Genomic DNA, 23,275 nt, shown 5'->3' with positions numbered 1-23,275 from the left:
GCACAGTAGGGGAAACTACTTTTCAACTCTGGCAGAAATACTGATGCATACCTACAGTACAGAAGCATCACAAAATGAAGGAATGACGTATCTGTAATTCTACAAGATAAAAAGATGCTCAAAAGAATTCTCATTATGCACAGTTCACAATGTGAAGCTGGTTTCTTTTCCTGCTACTATGGTAGATCCACTGACTGACAGGTTTTCAGATCCAAGATGGCTGCTTTTGTCAGGTGACCCTGGATTAGATCGATGTCTTGTGAATGCTTCAGGAATAATCACATTATAGTACGCAGGATGGAGGAGCTGTTCTTTTCTAGTGCATGCCAATCTTGGTATTTTTTTTTTTATTTACATAATGAGATGTGGAACATTCACTGTTGCAAAATTAGACTTGTGCTAATAGCAAGTGAGTTCTGACTTGAAATGCCTTTCGTTGTTTTATGGTATATATTTGATAGAACTTCTTCAATAAGCATGAATGAATTGCTTTACAATATGGGAATACGGTAGTTAGTTAAGCAACATCTGCTGGGAACAAGATCTCATCTACCATGATCTGGCAGCTGAAGGTGTAATAGCGGCTCCTTTGTTTTCTTGCTACAGTATTTACCTGTTCAAGTGTTTGTACGTCTAAAAATGTCGCAGGCCCCATGTTGTTTGGGAACGGTATGCTAGAATGCTGCCTCCAGTCAGGTAGCCCAGAACTGCATTCTGCTTTGGGCTGGATTTGTCCATGAGAGCTGAATTTTTATCCTTGTTTGCTTCACCGGGAAAGCAGTGCAACACATTTGGCCGTGCCTCAAGGGAAGGACAGAAACAGAACTGCAGGCAAGTCACAGGACTGATCTAAAGAGTTGTGGCACAGCCCTGCAGAGGAGGTGGCCACAGGCCGTTTGCCTCCAGTTGACAACAAGGGCTCTTTAACTTGCCGTGGGGCAGATGGTGAACAGTCGCATGAACTTTTCCACCAGCTGAGCTGCGGGGTTGCAACAAGTAGCCCCCGGGCAGGAATATCTGCTAGTGACACTGCGGCTTCTCTAGGGAATGTCTCAGTGCAGCCCTGAACTAAATGCAGACGGAGCTGGTGATGTTTGCTCCTAATTTCAACAAATGCTGAATTCACTCAAGTTAGCTCGGCAAGCTGACAGCTTGTGTCAGTCATTCCAGCTCCCTGGAAAGTGAGGTTCAGCTCTCAAGAGGTATCTGAAAAGTTTTCCGACAAACCATGCTTTGTCTGGAAAAGAAAGATTGCTAAACAGTAAATATTCCATAGCAATGGATTGATTTTAATTTGTTTTATTTTGTTAGGATCCTGTCTTGGGTTTGTGTGTGGCAGGGTTCTGGTAGCGGGGGAGGGGGATATAGTGGTGGCCCCTGGAAGAAGCTTCTCAAAGCCTCCCCAGCTCCAAGGCGGACCCACCTCTGTCCAAGGCCAAGCCAATTAGCAACAGTGGCTGTGCCTCTGTGATAACGTACTTAAGAAGGGGAAACTGCAGTGGAGGAGGAGTTGCAAGGAAAATATCTCTGCAAGCACCAAGGTCAGTGGAAGAAAGGAAAAGGGGGGGGAGGATGGCCGGAGCAGAGACCTCCCTGCAGCCCGTGGTGAGAGGGCAGGCTGTGCCCTGCAGCCATGGACGTCACTGGTGGAGCAGATGCCGACCGGCAGCCCTTGGAGGGCCCCACGCCGGAGCAGGGAGCTGTGACCAAAGAAGGCCAGGACTCTGTGAGTGGCCCACGCTGGAGCAGTCCATTGCTGCGAGGATTGCAGCCCATGGGAGGGACCCACGGTGGAGCAGGGGAAGAGTGTGAGGAGGCCTCCCCCTGCAGAGGAAGGAGAGGCAGAAACAGCGGGTGATGACCTGAATGCAACCTCCATCCCCTGTCCCCCTGCACCACTGGTGGGGAGGAAGAAGAGAAATTGGGAGCAAAGTTGAGCCTGAGAAGAAGGGAGGGATGAGGGAAGGTGTTTTTAAGATGTGCTTATATATCTCACTGTCCTACTCTGTTTGATTGTTATCTTAAGTGTTAGCGGTGTTCTTTTTTTTCCCCTGAGTCTGTCTTTTGCCCGTAACTATAATGAGTCATCCCTCCCTGTCCTTATTTGGATCCCTAAGCCTTTTGCTTTATTTCCTCCTCTCCATCACTGAGGGGGGAAGGAGTGAGCAAGCAGCTGCATGGTGCTCAGTTGCCCTCTGGGGTCAAACCACAACAGATGCTTAAAACTGGGATGCGAGTTGTGACTTGAAATGACCCAAACCAAACTGCATACAAGCAAGCTTACTAGTTTAATAGGGCAACGCTTCCAGCTGAGACAAGCATTCATTAAGCTGACTCCTCAATCTGATTTGTGGTGTACTGACAGGCCATTCAGCCTTGTCATGCTGTTGGCTTGCCTGTAAGCTGTGACAAATTCAAAGACATACAGACCTCCAAAGGTGTTAAGCATACGGGTCTGCAAAGTAGGTGCCTCCAAGTATTACAGGAAATTAAAATTACATATTGTGCAAAATGACAGAGCTTGGTTTGGAATGGTTTTGGGGTGTTGAATTATGATGGCTTTACACACCATCACAATTAAACACAAGTAACATCTTATTCTGGCAATGCGATGAGCATGAACCGTGAAGAATCAATATAGTCTTATGGGTGTGACTGTGTTGGGATGTAGGAGACCTTAACTTTGCTCTGCTGTGCTCTGCATTGCTGTGTTGTGTGGAGTTGTTGCTGCTGCTCTGTTCTTCCTTGGGCTTGTCTTCCCCTCCATCAGCTGCTACAGCTGCACTGTTGCACATACAGCAAAGCAAGGTTTGACTACAAGGCAATCACTTTAAGCTATAAATATCTGTAGCCCCCCCCCATTACATCTTAATTGGTAAAATGACCAAAGGAGAGCTGTGAAAGAATGCCAGGAATTGATAAAGGAACTGATGAAGCCGACAGAGTGAACCTGAAGAAGCAACACTGTAATTAAAACAAAGATATACTGAGATAAGCACAAGGGATGACACCATAAAACCATCAAGCAGGGAAATATCAAGATAAGCACACAGGAACAAAAGCTGTTAGTTGAACAAAGGAGAACAACTTGAACTATGAATGAGATTTCCTCATTAACATAGTAAAAACCCACCCTTGAGTTGGAAAAAGCCCCCTACCAACAAAAGTCCCTTTGTCACTGAACATGCACAGTTAAAAAAGAGGATATTGTGACTTTAAATGGAGACAAGATGTTGCAAGGACCAATGTGAGCGAAGGTGGCCAAATTTAACAGTAAAAAGTACTGATAACTGTCACTCGGGATGTATAAATGCTTACTGTGTATTAACACAGGTGTGCTAGCTTTGTGGAATTAGCACATAGCACCCATCTCTGTGAAGATATGGATTAAACAAATGTCTCAACTCTGTGTATTTTTGGCTTATTGCTCACCAGGTGAAAGTACCCAGATTTTTGGACAACACCCCCATTGAGCCCAGCGACACCTCCTGTATGGCAGCAGACTGCAAGGCAGTGATCTCCCTGTTGAACAGGGATCTCTCTCAAGGTCACTCATCAAACTTGAGAGACCTCTTACCTGGCATCTGATATCTATAATGACATAAGCAACATTTTACATTAGGCCTAAAAATATATTGTATGCTAGTGACATTTGTATATCCAGACACAGTATGATTATTAGAAGTGTAGTAAGAAGTAGAGCGTAACTGCTGCCTACATCGTTATTGAAAGTGCATTTAAAACACTGTGAAACCACAGTTTGGAACTTCTGGGCGATGTGGTGGTTGAAGGCTGTCTTGTGTATAGTGTTCATGAAATTATAGAGCTCCTTCCTTTCCTCATTGCCTCTGTTGACAGAAAATCCCCTGCTTGCCTGAGAGAGGACAGCAGCTCCCTCCTCTAAGGCATCAACTTCCATGCGGCAGGAAGGCCTCTCAGGAAGACACTTAATGCACACAGCGTAAGGCCACCTGTAGCTCGCCCAAAGAGCAGAGGGTTGTTCAGTCTGCCCAGCCACCCCACAGGATTTCCTTCACGCTTTGATCGCCTTATTTCTTGATTCAGGCTTCTAGCTCGCTGCCAACTTCTACAGAGCTCTTCAGCAGTTACTCTGCAACCAAATTCTGTCTCCTCCCTGCACAAGAGAGGGGCTTGCTGGTCTCCAACAGGTGGGAAATTCTTTCTGATAATGGACATTGCCCAGGTGCCTTGTTACACTCCAACAGAGCTCCATGTGAATTTGTTGCTCTCAGAGGTGTATGATGCGACTCAAGGCCTCAGGAACAGGTGCTGCTCTGGCTCACCTGAGCTCTGCGCAACATGTCCCTTACCAAGTGTTTACAACCTCTATGCAAAAAGGATTTATTGTCTTCTACTGCAAGAACGAAGACTTCAGCTGGTACAGCAGCAACCATGGTGGGCAACAGGAGCTGGAACTGGGGAAGGGCAATGCCCTTTGGCTACTACTGCAGCAGCACCATCTGCAGCAACCTTCATGTCACACCTCCAGAGGTGACTCTGAGGGGAACTTTTAAAGCAGAGGCGCTTTGCCGCTTGTGTGATCGAACTTTCCCCGGGGAAGCGGAGCAGGCTGCGGGGCCAGCGAGGCCCGAAGCCCACGGCCATGGCGCTGGGCAGCCGGCCAAGGCCAGCCCGCGAGGAGGGAGGTCTGGGGAAGGTGCTGCCGAGCCCCGGGGAGAAGACAACCCTGTGGGCCCAGCCCCTAACGCTGCCCCTCGGGAAAGGGAGGGGAGGCGAAAGCCGACAAAGGAGCGTGGAATCTCCCCGGGCAGAGATGAACGGCCAACTTTATTGTAACACTGGAGGGGGATCAGGGCCAGCAGGCAGGGCCGGCGCAGGGCTGGTCGCGCGTCAGCGTCCGGGCCGGCTGTAAGGGTTCTGGGCCCGACGTCGCAAGCGGGAACGGTCTCGCCCCCGCACGGGCCCGGGGTGGCTGGGGCGGCAGCTGCTCTGGAGCCGTGCAGAGCTGGGGGAGGACCCCGCTGGCAGCTGGCTGGCGGTGCTGGGGCTGCCGGTCTCGGGTACCGGGGAGCCACGGGAGCATCCCGGCACCGGCTGTGCGGGGCTGCTGCTCTCAGCCCTGGGTGCTGGCGCACAGCTCCTGCCACGGCCTCTTGTGCGCCGGCTGTAGGGCTTTTGGGCCCGACGCCGCGAGCGAGAGTGGTCTCGCAAGCGGTCGGGCCCAGGTGGGCTGGAGCAGCTGCTGCTCTCAGGCGCTGGGGAGCTTTGGGATGGCCCCGATGCCGCTTGGCCACCAGTGCTGCTGGGGCTGCTGTTCTCCCCTGCTGCAGAGTGAGAGGAGGACCCCAGTGCCGCTGTGCTGCCGGTGCTGGGGCTGCTGGTCTCTGGTGCTGGAGAGCTGTGGGACGGCCCCGATCCTGACTGGCTCTCAGCGATGGGACCCGCGACCTCCGAGCTGCCACTGGAGGCTGTAAGGGGAAGCAGGAAGGTCACGGGCACGGCCCCCCAGGCCCGCGGCAGGAGAGGCCAGAGTGGTGCCCCCAGCCCCCCTGGAGCAGAGGGGCTCTGCCAAGCCCAGAATGGGCACCCGCTGCCAGGCCTCACCCGGGGGCACCCGAGTGCTTTGCCTCTTACCGGTGCCCAGGCCAGCACAGCTGTCACACTCCCATATGGCCGTGTCGGTCCCCAAGTGGGAACAGCGTCTGTGGGTGCCCTCGGCAGCGCAGGAGCAGCACAGGAGCAGTTGCCAGGGCCTGGGGAAGCAAACGGGTGCGTGGCTGTGAGGACAAAGTGACCGCAGCACAGGATTGTCCGGCAGAGCTCTTGTTCTCCGTCCCTCCGCTTTGAGCCCTTGGTGAGACAGAGATCCTGGGCAGAGCCCAGGGTGCAGCTCGGGCAACTTACCCCTGTTGCTCTGCGTGCTGCCTGCCTCCTGTGCAAAGGCACTCACGGGCATCGCAGCGGCTGTGCCTCTCATTTGGTGCTGCATCTGCAGGCTCGTTCTCCCATGCCGGCAATCTGAAACACAAGGGAAAATTGCTGAGCCCCTGCTGCCCCGGCACAAGGCAGATGCAGGGCGCCCCTGCTCTTCCCCCCCTGCCCGCTTTCCGACTCCTGCGGGAAGCTGAAGCCCAGGCTGAGGGGAGAGGCCGGAGGGCCGGGAGCGCAGGGGCAGTCCCTGGCATGGCAGAGCGCTGGCACCCTCCTGTCTGGTGCGGCGGGCAGGACACCAACCTGAAAGGGACTCGGATGCCCATGGTGAGCATCTCCAGGAGAAATGCACACCTGTCTCTACAGAGAGGGCACTGGAAGCAAATGCCAGCGCGCGCAGCCTGTCCCTGCAGGGGAAACATGAGGAGCAGGCGTGAGGCCTTGGTGCTGCTGGGCGCCCACCGTGCCCCCCCATGGGCGAGAGAAGGGCTCCTACCTGGATGCAGGCCCTGTGGAACCAGGCGTGTTTGCACGCTGGGCACACCATGGTGCCGTAGGACTTCCTGTCCTCAACAGTGTCCAGGCAGATGAGGCAGGCGGTGTTCTCCCCCGGAGCCGCCTCCACTGCCTGCTCTGGGCGGTGCTGCCAGCAGAAGGACCTGGGGAGGCAAGAGGAAAGGGAAGGGTGAGGAGGTGGGAATGGCTGGGTCCTTCCCCGGTGGTGGCGAGAAGGGGAGAGGAGGTACCTGTACTGAGGAAGGAACTGTGTGACGCATTCCCCCTCCACGGCGCAGGGGAGGTGGAAGCTGCGGTCGCAGCCCTCCTGGCAGCAGGTGATGGTGGCCCCACTCTTGCCACAGACGAAGCAGCGCTGGAAAGAGCAGAGCAGCCCCCATCAGCGGCAGCCACAGGGCCTCCACAGCCAGCCCCACGCCTCCAGGCTGGGCGCAGGATGTGGCCCCACTGCTGGGTCAGAGCCCGCGGATGCGCCCGGCACACGAGGCTCCTGTGCTGGGTGGAGGCTCTGTGGAGCTGCTAGGCACGAGACTTTTGTCCCAGAGCTGCTTGGAAGGGCTGGGATTTCTTTCTTGGGGTCTGGGCTAAGCTCCCACACCGCTCCCGTGGCACCACAGATCTCCCTGAGCTTGTCCAGTCCTCACCTTCTGTGCTGCCCGCTCGACTGTATGGCAAATATCCTCTATGAGGAATCCCATCAGGCCCACGTTTTTGACCCGTTGCTGGAAGAGGCCGTTGGCAAAATACTGTGCAGGAGAGACGATATGAGGAGGTGATGAGGAGGAGAGCGTGGCCGGGACTGCCTGTCGGCAAGCTGGAGGGAGCCCCGGGGGCACTCACCAGGCAAAAGACATGGGCACAGATCCCTTGCAGATCCTGCAGTTTGTACCCACAGATGTCCGGGTCAGCCTCTGCTCGGCCACACAGCATGCATGCTGGAGGGGAGAGAGCAAATGACAGCGGGAATGAGCAGCTCATCTCTGCAGGGCCGGGGCAAGCGTCCCTGAGGGCTGGCCTTGCAGGCACGGGTGTCCCAGCAGCAGGTGCCCACGGCCCAGCCTGGGCCCCGCTGGCTGTGGCACGGAGGGGCCCTGCCCCGGGGCACTTGGGGAGCTCCTGCCTGCCCCTGCCACCGCTCTCGGCCCCACGCTGAGCGCCCCGACAGCTCCTCTGCTATGCTGCGGGAGGGATGCTTTGCTCTCACCTGGCTCCATCGAGTCGTCGACCTTCTGCTTCCTCGCAGACATGGTGCACATCAACGGTGAGCGCTGGGAGAGTCGCTGTCCCTGCAGCGCTGGGGTGTCTCTCCCAAGTGCTCCTCGGCTGACTCTGGGGGAGAAGCAGGGCGCGGGTCAGCTGGCAGCAGAGGCCCAGCGCCCCCAGGCATGGGGCCGCCCTCCTCCCTCGGCAGCCCTGCACGAGCCCCGTCCCCCCCTGCCCTCCCCTCACCTCACCAGGTTGCACTGAGGCACAGCCTGAGCCCAGCGATGATTTATGTAGGCTTGTCCCCCGCGGGTCACAATGGCCACAGTGACATCAGCAGGGTCCCCTTTAGCATTGACTGCTCGTTCCCAATGAGTGCTGGTTTTGCAAGGCAATCCCAAAAGCGGAACACGGGTTAAAACTCTTTCTCGAGGGACCTTTGGGCAGGGGGGCCAGACAGCAGAGCTGCCCGAGTCTCTGGAAAGTCTCTCTGAGCTCCTCCTGGGCAGAGGCAGCACTGGGAGGAAGCCCCAGGAGCTGTGGGAGGGAACAGCCAAGGGCATCCTAAAGGCTCTCCTGGAGGGCTGCAAAGGCAGAAGGGCCAAAGGTGGAGAAATGGGATGGATCTAGGTGGGGTGCTTGGAGAGGGAGCAGTGCTGCAACTGTGAAGAAAGCTGCAGCTTGTGGGAGGGAAAAGAGATCCCAGAAATAAGTCCACTGTTCATCTGGTGCCCTGGCCACCTCCCCAGAGCTGCCTTGGTCAGGCAAGGCAGACCCTGTGGTCCCACAGAGCCCACCTGCTCGCTGCCGGCCGCCCACTGACTGAGGAAGAAATGGGCGTAGGACAGTGCCGGTGGGGAATAAGCTCTTTCTCCAGGTTGCAGATCTGAGCACCTCCTCTGGGGTTCAGTCATTTTCTTGGAGCCGTTTCTACAACAGACAGAAGACATAACCAAGATGACAATGGGAAACTTGACTGGTGTCGAAACAAGATCTTGTCTTTATGCCCCTGACATCCTCCATTTCAGAGAAACATAGAATCATAAAATGGTCGGAAGGGAAATTCAAGACTGTCTAGTTCCAACCCCCTCCCATGGGCAGGGGCATCTTCCATTAGACCAGGTTGCTCAAGGCCCCATCCAACCTGGCTTTGAACACTTCCAGGGAGGGGGCAGCCACAACTTTACTGGGCAACCTCTTCCAGTGAAGGGGTAAAGGGAGTCTCATAGGTTGAGATAAAAACAGTTTAGTAACTGTAATAAAATGAAACAATAACAATAATAGAAAGTACAAATGGGCAATGCACAATGTGATTGCTCACCACCCACTGACTGCTACCCAGCCCATTCCTGGCCAGCAATCCCAAAATCCCAAGATCCCACAATGGCAATCCTGGAAGCGAGGGAGAGCCCCCCTCTTCCTGGCTGCCCCTCCTTTCTACACTGAGCATGATGTTACATGACAGGGAATATTCCCTTAGCCAGTTTGGGTCCGGTGCTCTGGCCGTGCTCCCTCCCAGCTTCCTGTGCACGTGCACACGGGCAGGACACGGGGAGTTGGAGAGTCCTTGATGCCTCAGCAACAGCTGAAAACATCAGTGTGTTATCAACATTCTTCTCATACCAAATCCCACACTGAATCCAAAGCACAGCACTATTCTAACTACCAGGACCTCGACATTGGACAGCTTCAGATAGCAGACAGGTAGCAGTTTACAGCAGGGCAGCAGCCTAAAGCCCGACAAGGAAAGACAAGGACTGGCAAGGGTTAGGTCAGATTTGACAGCTCTGAAGGATGAAGGTAGTAATTGTTTCCTATGACAGAAAGAGAAACACAGAAAGAGAAACAGAAAGAGGCTGAGAAGAACAAAAAGCAAAGCCAGGAAAAGGAAACCCATTCCAAACACATTTTGTGACTTGTTTTTACCTGACATAAAACAGTAAGTAGGCTTGCTGCCTGAGAGCTGTGTCGATGTCTCAGCAGTTCACAGATGTATCGTCCATCTTGTGTCACCGTCCATTGCTGGCCTGTGAAAAAAGGCATCGATATGTGGAGATGAACTGCGTGGTTTCTCCAGAAGAACACAGGCAGAAAACTACAGAACCAAGAGTACACACACCAAATCAAATCCACTCCAGCCCCTAAGGAGACCTTCTTTCCCAAAACCTTGGCTGCCAGTAACCTTGCCATGCAAATTTGTCTTCCCCAGCACACATTTTTCCCTTCTTTGGAAGGAAGTTGCTCTTAACCTTTGTGTAGCAGTAGTAGTGTCCTTCCTGACAGCTGTCACCACTGTGTACCAGGACAGCATATAAGGAGTAGAGGAGCGGTTCTCCAGTTGTCTGCGACATGTATGGGTGGAGATCCAGATACTCGGGATACTCCACGACCTACGGAGAGACCAAGAGGGCTCCGAAATGATCCTGAAATACTACACGAAATAGCCCTCAAAGAGCAGGGGCCAGAGGTGTATAAAAACATCTCTGGGGCTCATGAACACTTGGTTTTCCCTCAAGTGATGTCTTAGGCTGGCAGGAAAGTGTTGTCGGCCAAAGCAGCTCAGTTGGAGCAGAGTACACGCTTGTCTTCCCACGGGAACTCTCCTCTCCCCAGAAGGAAGCATGAAAAATGCAACATGAGGGCACTGCTTCGGGAAATCCGCTTCAGGAAGAGAAACTTGCACTCCAGTTGTGTACGCATGTTGCTGATCTTCCCATCGGTGAAATCTTCAAACCTTTTCAAACAAAATGTGAGAACCCTGGGCGCGTGGTGGACGGTAAACCTCTTGGTGGCAGCAACCATCTTGTGACACCTTGAAGCCAAGCACAGAGCCCAGTGCTGAAATGCACCCTGCCTTGCCCCGGGTGGCCAGGCAAGCTCTCCTGTCTCACACAGCCTTACGCTATTTTACGGCTATTTAGTACCATAAGGCCATACGAAAAAGTGCTGTGTCTCATTATTGTCCATTAAACCTGTGTGAAAAGGTGACTTATGATGGATGACATGCAGCACCTTCCCGCAGGATCTAGTACTAATATGTCGTTAGTAATCATCTTACTGGCTATTTATCAAGCACATATAAATTATATATGTTTCTTTTCTGAGTTAAGTAATGGTGGCCCATCCACCTGGGTCCAAATTGGTGAAAATTTAGTCAAGTCCAATTATTAGTGTCAATTTCGGTTTTAAAGACGCGTCATAAAAAGAACAAGTCCCCACCTACTATGTTCCACCAATTTAGTGTGGTCTCTGATGGTACGAGGGACCACATCGCCACGCAAGTCCAAAAGACTTGTTCGCGTGCCCACAGACACAAAAGCTATCCGTGCTGATAGACACATTTTGCCAGTTCCAGGTAAGGGTAAAATTTAAGCTGGACAGCACTCCCTTACAAGCTGTCAGACTGCGCCCAACATAGGCCCGTGGGCCAGGCTCTGGGTAGTCAATTTAGACTCCGAAATTTTGTACCACCAATTAAATACTATCAAGTGGTTGGTGAAGTCACTTGATAGGGAGGAAGTAACCATATCTCATCACACTGGGGCAGAGGCCACTTCAGTTACCCAGGAGGGTATCCGGCGGGACCACGGGGAGGCATGACCTCTGCAGCTGAGCCCAGTTAGTAACTATGATCCCGTCTTAAGAGAGTCAGTTACTCCCGCCATCCAGCTGCTTGGGTGTCACAAATTCCTCCAGAGCTGTGGTGACAGATGAGGCTGCCTGGAGGAGTGAGAAAGGAGAGCAGTGACCTGCGGGAAATACCCTCGCCCAAGCACTCACTAGGAGTTTACACAAAAACCCAGCTAGATGACGCTGAGGAGAGCCACTGCGAACCCCCAGGCAGTGTCCAGGAGGAGGCAGAAAGAGGGTATTATGGTCGACATTTCCCTCATTTCCTGGGGATTCCTGGGGCTATCAAGAGCTCCATCCCTGTGCCACCGCTCAGTTCAGCTCCCGATGGTGTGAAGGATCGTCGGTAAGGAAAACAACACAACCCATCAGCCTAGGAGCCAGATGGGTGTTGAGGGAGGGCAAAAGAAAGAGGGATGAGAGTCTATCAAGGGTGCAGTGAGGATAATGGGTGCTTGTCCAGCTTAAAGCCAGCACCTACAGGGAGAGCAGTGCCATGGCCTCCCAGGAGGACACCGTCCATTCCACACCCCACCCACCACCAAGCGCTCCTGTGTTCACAGTATGCATTTTTAAGTCAACCATGTTCATTCTGGAAAGCTACAGGGGCCTTGGGACGTCTTGAAGCACAGTTGCCAAACCTCTTACTTTTATATCCAGTGGAATATCCAGGAAGGGCTCGTAGGAATCAGAGACCGCGTTGCAGCTCAAGCACGTGACTGGAAGGCAAATCAAAATGGTTGGTGGTAGGGGAAGTCAGCATAAGAACTCATGGGTGTCTTCCTGCATGCCAGGCTCAGAATGTTCTCCTATTCCTAAGAAAGAAGTTAGTAGTTCTCTCCTAAAAGAATGGAAAAAATCCTGTAAGAGCACCTGAAATGACTTACGTGAGAGCACACTGACGACAGCCCAAGGCTGGATGGCACTGCCTGAGGAATACCTGACCTTGTTAACGTGTGCTTCCATCGTGCACATCATGCAGAAGCCTTGCTGGTGACCTGCAGAGGGAGGGAGGGAGGGAGGGAAGGAAGCTTCTCAAGTTAGCAAAATACCCATAGCCATGGGAAACCTGATGGAGATCTTGAAGTTATAAGAACAGTCTCCACTCCTCCCAAGGTGCCAGTGTCCCAACAAGGCCAGGACATTTTAGTGCATAGAAGACATTCTTCATAGGGCCACTAAACTGACATAAGTTTCTGTGCAATAAACAAAGAGAGTTTGACTTGCAGGAATAGGGACCAAGACCCGGGGCTAGGAAGAGGTGCCTTTCTGAAGATGAACACACCTACATAAGACAAGCAGCTTCTCGGCTTCAGTGTTCCAAGAACACCCACTATAGGACTGACAAAGAAGGGCTGCTTTTCTCCTAAATCAACTTGCAGATTCTGGGAAACCCTGGGAAGCGCCCAACCGATTTCCAAGGAGATATTTCATAAAAGCACTCACCTGACTGGCTGTGCTCCCGAGAGAGCAGGTAGCTGGCCAGAGGGGGTGTGTACGTCAGGCACTGCAGGACGGAGTTGAGGAAGCACGTGTTCCCCAGGTTGTAGAGTCCTGCTCCAGCTCTCTGTCGTTGCTGCCAGTCCATGCAACATGCTGGAAGTCCAGCAAACCCACACCCGGATTTCTGTGCGTCGGGCTATCTTCCTTTCCCTCTTGAGTCTTGAACTGGAATGGCATCTCAAGTTTTCTCTTTTGCTGATTGATACTTGGTGAAAACAAGCAAATATCCAGCCCAGAAGGTAACTGTACTGATGTCGGCTCTTTCTGCGAGCAACGACAACTTTCAAAGTCTTGTGCTAGGGGCAGGGGAGTGATAAAATGTGTTTTCCTGTGTGTAACCAGAAACGGGGAGGTGGAGAGTCCTGGATTCCTTAGCAACAACTAAAACCATCAGTATATTATCAACATTCTTCTCATACCAAATCCCACACTGAATCCCAAATCCAGCACTATTCTAGCTACGAAGAAGAAAAAAATTAGCTCTAACCCAGCTGAAACCAGGACAGTGTGGCAGCAGGCAATAAACAATGTAGTATTTTGAAATGCAGGAGAAAAAAACGTCTCTGAAAAGCAGGGAGAAATCAAGGATAGGGCAAAATAATTATTCACAGTTCTTTATTAAAGCAAATCTTTAAATATTTAAAAAGTGATGTTGTTACAGTAGGACAGAGCAAGTGGTGAAGACATTGGGGCTTAAATGGTCACCTGGCCTATTGTGCAAGAAATAAGTGCCAAAGAAATTCTGTCTTGCTGATGTGTATTAATTGCTATGCAATTGTATACTTTTTATATTCTTCATGCAGCTCAGGGCATGCAAATACTTACATCTTCAATGTGAGAAGAGAAATATAACTCTGTGGGTAATCTTTATGCTGCAGAATAACAGGGAGACCAAAAAAAAAACCAAACCCACTGAAAAATCCTGAATGCTATGCAGAAAGCATTTAACAACTTTGGCCTGAAAATATTAATATCAGGTTTCAGTCTCATGCTAATAAAAGCATGAATTTAGAAACCCCTCAAGAATCATGATTTTAATAAAAGCACCCCCAAATATTTTTTTGCAAAGCCAATAGAATGCTCCCTTTTACACAGCACCAGTAAAGATGCTGGGATCCAAAGGGCACTAAGCTGCAGCTGTCAGCGGCCTTTCTCTATCCCCGCTTGCTTCCCCGATCTGAAAGATGCTCAACGTCCTTCAGTGCCAGGGCTGAAACTGCCACATGCCGTCACTGCCATGGTATTCCAACATGGTGTGTTTAAACGAATAGGACTCTTGGGGTAGCATTTGATCTATTGGGTTGTAGGTAAGGATCCCCTTCTTTACTATACATTCCCCCTGTTATCTTAAAGGATTTTTTTTTTTTTACACCTCTACTATCCCAGACAGAGGTTTCCATGGGGCTTCTGCAGGGTTCCATGGCTGCCTTGGAAGATCCTTGAAAAGCTCACTCCAAAGTCCTGCCACACATTTCAGTTCTGCTAAGCTACTGCTGTTGAAGTATGCAACCACGATTCGGTGACGCTCTTCTCATTAATGGAAAGTGAAAGTCACTGCATTTTGAGTATCTTAAATAAGGCTTCAATAGTCCCTTGAGTGTCCCTGTGTCTGGTGGAGTGCCGTGTAGAATTGTACCTGCAGAGGAGTGCCAGACATCATGGAGCTGCTCACTGCGGAGCATTCCTGCCCAGCTGCTTCAGCGTTCAATCTTTTATTTCTTTTGGCACACCGGGGCCTTTTTGCTTGGACACCTGATGTCTTGTGGGTTGTTCTGTGTAGTGTTCTGGTTCCATGGGCATGGCCAGCCCGAGTGGGAGCTGCTCTCCTGGCTGCACCGCTGCTTTGGCAGCTGCCCCCGGGCAGCGGGGGGACAAATGCTCCGGCTCCCCAGCTGGAGGCTGGCAAGTTCCCGGGGTGAGGGGGGGACCCCAACGTGTCATGTGAACCCGGCTTCCTTCAGGAGTGGGAAACGGGGTGTAGTGTTTTCTGGGATATTGTCGTGGGGTTTTTTTGGTTTGTTTGGTTTTCCTTTCATTAGATCTCTGGGGTTCATGTGACCTTTAATAGCCAGTGGGTGGGCTTTAAAGTTAAAGTTAAGCATGTGCTAACTGCTACCCTGAGGTGTAGCTGGAATCCACTTGTGAGCTCCTGTTCCCACCACCCTGGAGAAAGCAAGTCTGGTTTATTTGGTGATGAAGGCAATGCAGGGAGTTGCACTGATGTGCAGTTTTTGAACCTCAGGGCTAAAGTGGCACCGGTCCTACCGCATAGTGCGTCCTTCCCCAGGCTTCTAGAAAACAGAAAAGATACGTCAAACTGACCCCACAAACACAGCCAGCACTTTCTTTATCTGACCTGGAACGTCGGGACATGACCCTGCTGGGCCATCTCTGCCACCCTGTGTGGGAGCCAAGGTGCTGCCTTCACATTCCAGGATAAGGACTTACGTGTTTGTTGTTTTTTTTTTTTTTTTTTTTTTTAAGCAACTTCAGTGACATCCTTAGACTGGCCGTGTTAAGTTGGTTCACTGCACAGTTGGTCCAGTGGAGGAAACCAGTAAGCTCTGCTATTGCCTTGAGCATCTTCTCGCTACTGTTTAGCCCATTTAAGTTATCTTCTCGTGACGTGGAAAGCAGAAGCAAACACTTAATTTTCTGCCTCGGTCTAGTATTCACACAAATCAATATTGAAAGTCTTTCTGAGATTTGGATCAGGTGGATTTATAATCTGCTTCTCGGCCACTGTTAACTTCCTACAATTTTATTTCTTCTGTTTATCTCAAGTGTTGAAACTCTGAAAGGGGCTGATGAGTTGCCCTCCCTCAGTTTGCTCCTCCCCTTTTGGGAGTGCAGTTATTGTTCTCCTCTTGGCTTTGCCTTTCTTGGCATTTGGATAGAGTTGACCTGTTCTTGCTACTAGCACTGCCCAGGAAACCCCACCAAGAAATCCCAGCACACTGGAGTAAATGCCATGTCCTAGAATGGGTACGTGTCATTAGCCTGCAGTCCTTCAATACCCAAGGACCTTCCTTCAAATTTACAGCACCAACTTCACAATCTGTAGAATACTCAGTACACTTTAGCCTCCAAGTCAGTTACTTTTGCAATGCAATGAGGCCAAAATTGTTGGTCCTTAACAGTGATGAGCAGAAGAATCATGACCACACCACTTCCCAAAATACTGCTACTCTGGAATTTGCCTACACTGCTACAGCTATTGCTTCACTCCAACTTCCCTTACAAAAAATTCTGCCGTTCTTGTAGCACTTGCTCTAGACACATACGCAATCAGTATTTTCTTATTCCTTACGTATCAAGTTTATATACTTAACTTGCCTTTTTATCACCTCTAGTCAGGTTCCTGATAAGCAATGCAGCACCTTGTCTTGTAGGCACTCCCCTCTTCTCCCCACTCTACCCCCATTAAAAACCACACCGAATCAACCCCACGGACAGACCGTGAATCTAAACTGAAGAACAGGTTCTAGTTTAAAAGCCATCATTTAAACAGCTATCCAAAGGTGAAGTACTACTAATGGTCTTATTTTTTCAGCACGAGGTGCCTGTGAAAAGTTTAAAGATCACGAACAATCCCCTTACTCACATTTTGCCCACAGTTTAATTGCACAGAGAGTGAGCTGGAAGTTCTCTTCATTTGGCTCTGGATGCAGTATTTCATCAGTAGCTCTGCAGCCTCTAAGAAAAAAGTTGAAGTGCAGCAGTTCCTAGTAACGGGTACAAGTCAGTTTTATGCTATCCTGGCTCAATAGCTCACAGTTCATTGTTCAAGCCTATGAAAACAAGTTTGGATTACTTGCTTTGTATTTCCTTAAAAATTACAGATTACACGCAACATTCAGTATCACTCCAGGTAACTGATGCCCTCAGCAGCTTTTTCACAGTTTATAGAATACAATTTTTAATAAGGCCTTTCTGGAGGATTCCAAAAGCTGTTTCTTTCGACAGCAGGGAACAATCAAACCAGTCAGTGTTAAACGGTGAGTAAGTTAGGCTTCAGGTATTTTAAATATATATATATATATTTTAATGAATCTCCACAAATTCTTCTCTATCAAATGCTCTACCTATTCATCTGAAGCAGTTTCTATGGTGAACTGGAACAGTGCACACCCCCTGATCAAAGAAACATGAGATACAGGTCTATCTAAACACACAACTCCTTGAAGCATCTCAGTTTAAGCCCACTCGCCACCTCCTCAGATCTCAAGTAGACAGGAGATCAGTTTCTGCAACTTGTACAGAAACCGATGGGTTGTGCCATGTGCATTCTATACCAAGCTCTGTAACACTTTCTTTTTAAAGAAGTGTAAATATGCTTACCATTTAAGCTCCGCATACATCTCGTATCCAGGCTTCAGAGACACGAGTCACCTCTGAGATCAAGATTATCAGAAAAAGTTTGCACAGATGGTCTGGCAAACATGAGATCCATCTTAAGAGGGGAAAAAGTGCCAAGTGTGAGTTCGAATGCTGCATCATTTTCAAACAGCACATTAGTGGGGGAAAAGCTAGTCAAGACTACAGAGTGGTTAACATTTGTATTTAGACCTATGTGACTACAGATACATGTCCCGAGAGATTTACTTGCCAGAAAACTCAAGAGAATTGCTAGAAGTTCCATATTTTATTTACAAAACCGTCACTGTATCCCGCCTTTTTAAGCTAGGGAAAGGAAGGGGGTTTTAAGTTGAAAAGATTACTCTCAATTTCCATCTTCCATTAAAAGAGAACATAAATCATAAAATTAAGATGCAAGTTCAGCCACCTCAACTACACTTCAGCAAAGGAGAGAGCATTTCCTTTCTGCGGTAAGCCCTTTTGATCCCAAAGCATCTGGTCTATAGTAGAGTCTGAGGCAAGAAAATTATTCTGTGAACGTCTGTACCAGAGAGAGGCCACAAGAAGGTCACTGAAGGTCTTGGCGATAGTGACACCAAGCAGTAACGTGCTGAGGTACTACAGCATGCAGGTCTGCGCTCACGGTGTGAGATGCATTCAAGATACAAGGATTCCTGCAGCTGAAAAACCTGGGCAAGAGTCAAATGGGGGCTTTCACTTTTCATCTTCCATACCATTTGTCTCACAACCACTTCATTTTTGATTTGCAACAAAACATTTAGTCTGCTCACATGATCCATACGGTGAGCTACACTATCCCCGTCCCCCTGCAGAAAGCTGGTTTGTCAGAGCTCAGGAGGGTTGGCAAGGACACTGTCTCTACTCCCATGCTGCACAATCCCTGTGACATAACTGCTGTTCCAGTGGGCTACCCTGGCCTGCAGCACAGGCTTAGCAAGAGGTGTCCCTGATGTTCCCGTGCCCGCCAGGCTTCCTAGGGGCTTCTTTTCCTATCAGCTCCCATTTTACTGCAGTGCCTTCTCCTGGGATAGGCTGTGGTCAGGCTGTTTAATCAGAGTTTCCTAAATACACTGTAAGGTACCAAAAACCTTGTAAAATAGCAAGGTCACAAGTCCCCGAAAAGTTGTTCTATTCCAAAGCAAGAAAAAAAAAATCCTTACTTAAAGAAAAAAAGCAAAATTCTTACCTCGATGCCATCAAACTCAAACTTGACAACTGATACACACGTATCTTCAACTGCCTGTAAAGGAGAGGATCACTGTGTAAGAAAGTATTTCTTGCTACTTTAATCTTTTCCCTAAACTGTGATAAAATACAGAATTTACACTGCTAAACTATTTGGTATAAAGACTGACTTGCTTCCAAACCAAAAAAATTGGTAGTAAGCTGCAAGCAGTAGAGCACTAATACTGTACTAATACTGGCTTTAAAAAGCTATTTAGCCAAGAGATTCTGAGGCTGATCATGGATTGAAATGAACAAACAGTGCCAATGAGCCACCAGGATCAGTGGCTGTAAGGTACTTACCCTGGCAGTGAGGAAGAAAGAGATTTCTCTAGCTATCTTACTGCTGGTTAACATCCAGAGAAATCTAACCAACTCTGTCCACATTTGACAGCGCACACTAGTCTTCTCTATTTTTATTTTCTACCGTGCCTGAGATGCTGTCAGCTACCTTCTGGCACAGTCTTCAGTTTTGCAGAGCACTTGTCAGAACTGTGCCACAGCCCACTGAGAGTCTGTTTTCAGGTGACAGTCACCTAAACAAAGGCTCCGTAGCTATGCACATGAAGTCTTTCAAACCGTCTGCGTGAGGAAGCCCAGGCTGAGAAGCACTTCCCAGGAGCTCAGTTTTACCTGCGAGGTACGCAATGCATGCACCCGAGGGGCATTTTACACAGCAGTTCTGTGTTCCCAGCACAGCCCCTGTGAACGTTCTGGAAAGCTGACAGTGTGCATCCCGGCCACAAAGGCTCAGGCTGAGGAGCCAGAGAGGAACGTGGCCAGAGGAGGATGAACGAGAGCTCCTAAAGTCTATCCAGAGGAACAGCACGGCCAAGGGACTGACAGGAGCCTTTCCACATCACCGTCAACTTCCTGAGTTTTCAGGCTGCCCCTCCTCCCCGGCGTGCATGTCCAGGCCCCTTACTGCACCTGAGATGACAGCAGGGCTCCCAGGGACAGCCTTGCTTTTTGATACAGCCGACTCATTCTCAAACCAAGGGCAGGGGAGAAGCGGACCACAAAGATTCTTACGTGGTGTACAGCCACTGGGAAAGGAACCAAAAGCTTGACTTCAGCATTTTCATGCTGCATAAGATAGCATTTTAGAAGGGACTCAGAAACAATGTATTTTAAAGTTTTGTCTTGTAAGACATCCTCTACCAATATAAGTCTTTAACATGAACATTCTTACTGTAGAAGTTGCACGATTATCACGGAGAGCGCTTACTCACTGTTAGGTTTTTTATTTCCTCCTGATGTTTCAGTTTTTCAAAGAACAACTGAAAAAATCCGATCTTTCTACATGTCTAGCAGCAACACAAACAGCATCTATGTCAGCACCTGCAGAGAGATTCCATTTCTTCTGTTATTGTTGGAAGTCACTTTCAAACATCAGAACTATGACTGGACAAAGAAGTTCTACCTTTAGTGTGTACTCGAAGCTTGTAAGAACCAAATGTAATATTTTGCCACCAACATTTGCTGCTGCTGCTGAAGGAGGAAGATTCTGTGTGTAGAAGAGAAAGTGTTTACTTTATAATATAAGATACACATTGACCTATGTGCAAGTTTAGGTAGCATACGGCTCTTTAGAAAGACTACAACAGCCTCCATAAACAGTGTTTTCTCACTCCCAGACTGAGTTGTTAGTCTAATAGACTGCTACTGTTTTTCTGAAATGAGTGCTTGCAACTCAAAAAGAGATGAGTAATGTATCAGTCCTTTCATTAATTTACAGAAATTAAGACCTATTATTAGTCTTCCCCACAGCAGATGAACATAAATAAACACAATCTCTGCAAAGGGCAAGTCTAGTGCAATAGTTTCAAACCACACTGGGTGCTGCAGGCTGTTTGGGCGAGATTAGTGCCCATTTCCCATCTAGCTCACCCCACAATCCCTTGTTTCAGCTTTGTTAGCTGCTACAAGTCAACCCACAGAGCCACTTCACACATTTATTCAGTGCCCCAGGGACTTCAAGATTGTGAACTGTAGTACCTTTTCTACCTTATTTCAACGGCAGTTACTACAGCTCTCCTCAATACTTTAGAAGAAAGTTGAAAGTTCCACTTCAGCATAAATCCTAGTAGTATGGCCTTTAAAAGAAATAAAAAGGCATCAGCTGTTTTGACAAGAGCATATAAAAAACCCTTACCTTGCTCTCACCAAATTCTGAAATCCATTCTTTGACCAAGTTATTCAGTTTACCAAGAACCACCAGCTTGTAAAGGAAACTCATGTTAAGTTTGTCCTGAAAAACTCAAGAGGTTAACAAATTTTACATTCTTGTTTACTGGTGATTCAGTTCTTCTTCCTCTTCAAATACCTGAAACGGCTTCGTTGCTGCAACTGGCTTCTGAGTATGGATGCAATCTATATCCTTAGGAGGAGCCCAGCTAATGGGAAAAGTAATTCCACCGTGCCTTTCAGGCTGGTTCTGCAGCCTGGAAATAATGAGGGAGAAAATATAATATTGAGGACTTCACAAAAGCAAAAAGAAAATAAACAAACCAAAACCTCACTGGAAAACACCCTTCAGCTTACAGGTTTCCAAATCAACTTCTGCTCTTTTACCCGAATTAATATAAATGAGAAAAAAAAAAGTCCTGCTTATGATTTTTAGATAACTTGACCTAAATTAGAAATCCAATGACTTTTTTAAAAAACATTTGTGGATATAAGAAAATAATCAAGTTGCTACCATCTTAATATAATTTATTGCATTGCTCTAAACATTTATAACCTATCACCAGGAAATTAAAGGGTTTGAAATCCACTAAGGGTGACGCTACACACAGCAGACGCTTAGGACACATTTCTGTTTTGTATCAGTTTTGATTTAAGGATATTCCCATCAGCTTCCTGCTAACATTAAACAAGACAATTTAACATTGGCTTCTTTTAGTTAGGTGTTTTTATGCATGTCTTAAATCTAAAGAAAAGACATCACTGCTGCTTGGTTTCTCCTTCCTTGCCTCCATGGACAGTAACTAAGCCAAGAAACCAAAATCTATTCTCCCATGCAAAGAAAGACTCTGCACGGCCCAAACACCCATTAGTTTTCATCAGTTTTCAAATTATTCCTTAATTAAATGCACAAAGGGGAAGGTCTGGGACTACTGAATTGCTGAGGTCCATCTTTGAAGCCTGTTGCAGTCATCACAGCGACCAAAAACTGTTCAAACACCAGCCTGATTTCTGCAACTGGAGTTTGAAGAAGAGCACAACCCCAAGCAGCCCGGATGAAGCTGCGGGCTGCTGACTGGAATTGGCGGAGCAGGAGCCGCCACGGGCGCGGGGAAGCAGCCCCGACCCCCCCGAGCTGGGATTTTCAGCGCCAACTCCCAGCGCTGCGCAGGCCCCCGCTGCCTCTTGCCCCAAGAACGAGGCCCCAGCCGAGCAGCTCGGGGCTGCCCCCCCAGCCGTCCTCGGGGCGGCCAAATCAGCTCCCTGAGGGGCTTCGGCCGGGACCCCGGCTGGGGCCTGGGGCGGGCAGGGAAAGGGCGGGACCCCCCCGGCTCGCAGCCCCCCCGGGCTCGGGCTCCCCAGCCCTTGCTGGCGGCTCCCAGCCCCCGCTCCGTTCTCCAGCCCCCCCCGCCAGTCCCCCCAGCCCCCCCCGCCCCACTCCCCAACCCCGGGGCCGCCCGCAGCCCCCCCCCCCCGCTCCTCGGTCCCCCGAGGGGCTCTGAGCCTTTCCACAGCCCCACTCCCCGGCACCCCCGGGGCCCACCCCCCTCCCAGGCCCCCCGGGGGCCGCAGCCACCCCCAAGGCACGGAGCCCCCCTCAGCCCCACTTAGGGGCTCCACAAGACCCTCCTACCCGTCCCGCTGCTTTGCTGACACTGCCAGTGGGCGGGCCCCGCCGCGCGCCGTGGCCCCGCCCCCTTTGCAGCCAATCATCGCGTGGCTCCACTGACCGCCCGCGCGAGGCACGTCGGGAGTTGTAGTCCCGGCCCCAGTGTGCACGCGTGCGCACAGCGCCTGCTGCGAGGGCAGCGGGCATGCAAAGAGCCGCGTGCGACAGGGATGCGCGTTCAGGGCCCTCGTGCAATAGTAATCTGAGGAAACATTAACCCAATAGCCCCCCCTCAGGGGCTGCTCACCAGGTGGCCTCCATCAAAGGCCGGCAACTCCCGTGTGAGTGAATGGAAGGAAGACAGGACGGGCCATCGCTGGTACCTCTTGTCCCTGAGATAAGAGGGGAACTGAAACCACTGAGCCAGAAATACAAAGAGTGCAAATTAGCCCAGACCTGAAGGACAAGGTGTACGTGACCACAGGACTGAGTTGGCGCAGAAGTAAGGGTCAGCTAGCGAACACAGTGAAGGAGACTACGGGCCTTCATCTGCAGACCCCTGCCCACGACCTCCAGGGAGCACTGCGCAGGTGTGACATGGAGGGACTTGGGGTGGGGTATGTTAATGATTTCTCGAACTGATTGTAATATTCCCTCCCTATTCCCAGAATTGTGATGCATGTGTATTGGAGTTAATGAATATGTAACGTTTTACACAATAAAAAGGAGCCTCTTTTGGCTCCAGGGCACGCACGTTTCTGGAGGAATGATTCCCCCCTGTGCCCAGTGCTGAATAAACATACCTACTTTATAACCTTACTGGTTGTAAAGTCATGATTCCGCTCGTCAATAGGCGCACGTGTGCAGGGTCCTCGTGCAGCGGGTGGTTGTGCAGGCCCCCGTTGTGCTGCTCTGCCAGGCACAGAGTTATTCTATTCGGAAGCAAAACGGCCGGTGTCTGATACTGCTGTTATAAATGAATGAAGCCAATCTTTATAAAAATATATAATTTCCTCATCCTCCTCCTCATCCACCTCCTCGTCCTCGTCCTCCTACTTATCCTCCCCCTCCTCGTCCCCCTCCTCGTCCTCATCCACCTCATCCTCCTCC

At 50.0% G+C, this 23,275-nt stretch overlaps 1 protein-coding gene and 1 pseudogene across 1 annotated transcript; both read right to left on the bottom strand.

Moving 5' to 3' along the window:
• Positions 1-4,790: 4,790 nt before the first annotated feature.
• LOC122154380 (PHD finger protein 7-like) lies at positions 4,791-13,186 on the bottom strand. The gene is made up of 14 exons (XM_042802585.1): positions 12,709-13,186; positions 11,911-11,981; positions 9,559-9,659; positions 8,430-8,562; positions 7,879-8,010; positions 7,634-7,758; positions 7,270-7,364; positions 7,074-7,175; positions 6,660-6,784; positions 6,410-6,572; positions 6,217-6,320; positions 5,887-6,000; positions 5,617-5,735; positions 4,791-5,450 (listed from the first exon to the last, which is right to left on the bottom strand). The coding sequence occupies exons 6-14, from the start codon at positions 7,683-7,685 to the stop codon at positions 4,873-4,875; spliced, it is 1,452 nt and encodes a 483-aa protein (XP_042658519.1). The 5' UTR covers positions 7,686-7,758; positions 7,879-8,010; positions 8,430-8,562; positions 9,559-9,659; positions 11,911-11,981; positions 12,709-13,186; the 3' UTR covers positions 4,791-4,872.
• Positions 13,187-15,263: 2,077 nt separating this feature from the next.
• Positions 15,264-22,269, bottom strand: LOC122154358 (annotated as a pseudogene).
• Between the last annotated feature and the right edge of the window lie 1,006 nt (positions 22,270-23,275).

This window comes from Tyto alba, unplaced genomic scaffold (assembly GCF_018691265.1).
Source record: "Tyto alba isolate M040663 unplaced genomic scaffold, T.alba_DEE_v4.0 Super-Scaffold_39, whole genome shotgun sequence".
Lineage (NCBI taxonomy): Eukaryota > Metazoa > Chordata > Aves > Strigiformes > Tytonidae > Tyto > Tyto alba.
The sequence above is the reverse complement of the archived record's forward strand: the minus strand, read 5'-3'. Positions and strand labels throughout refer to the sequence as shown.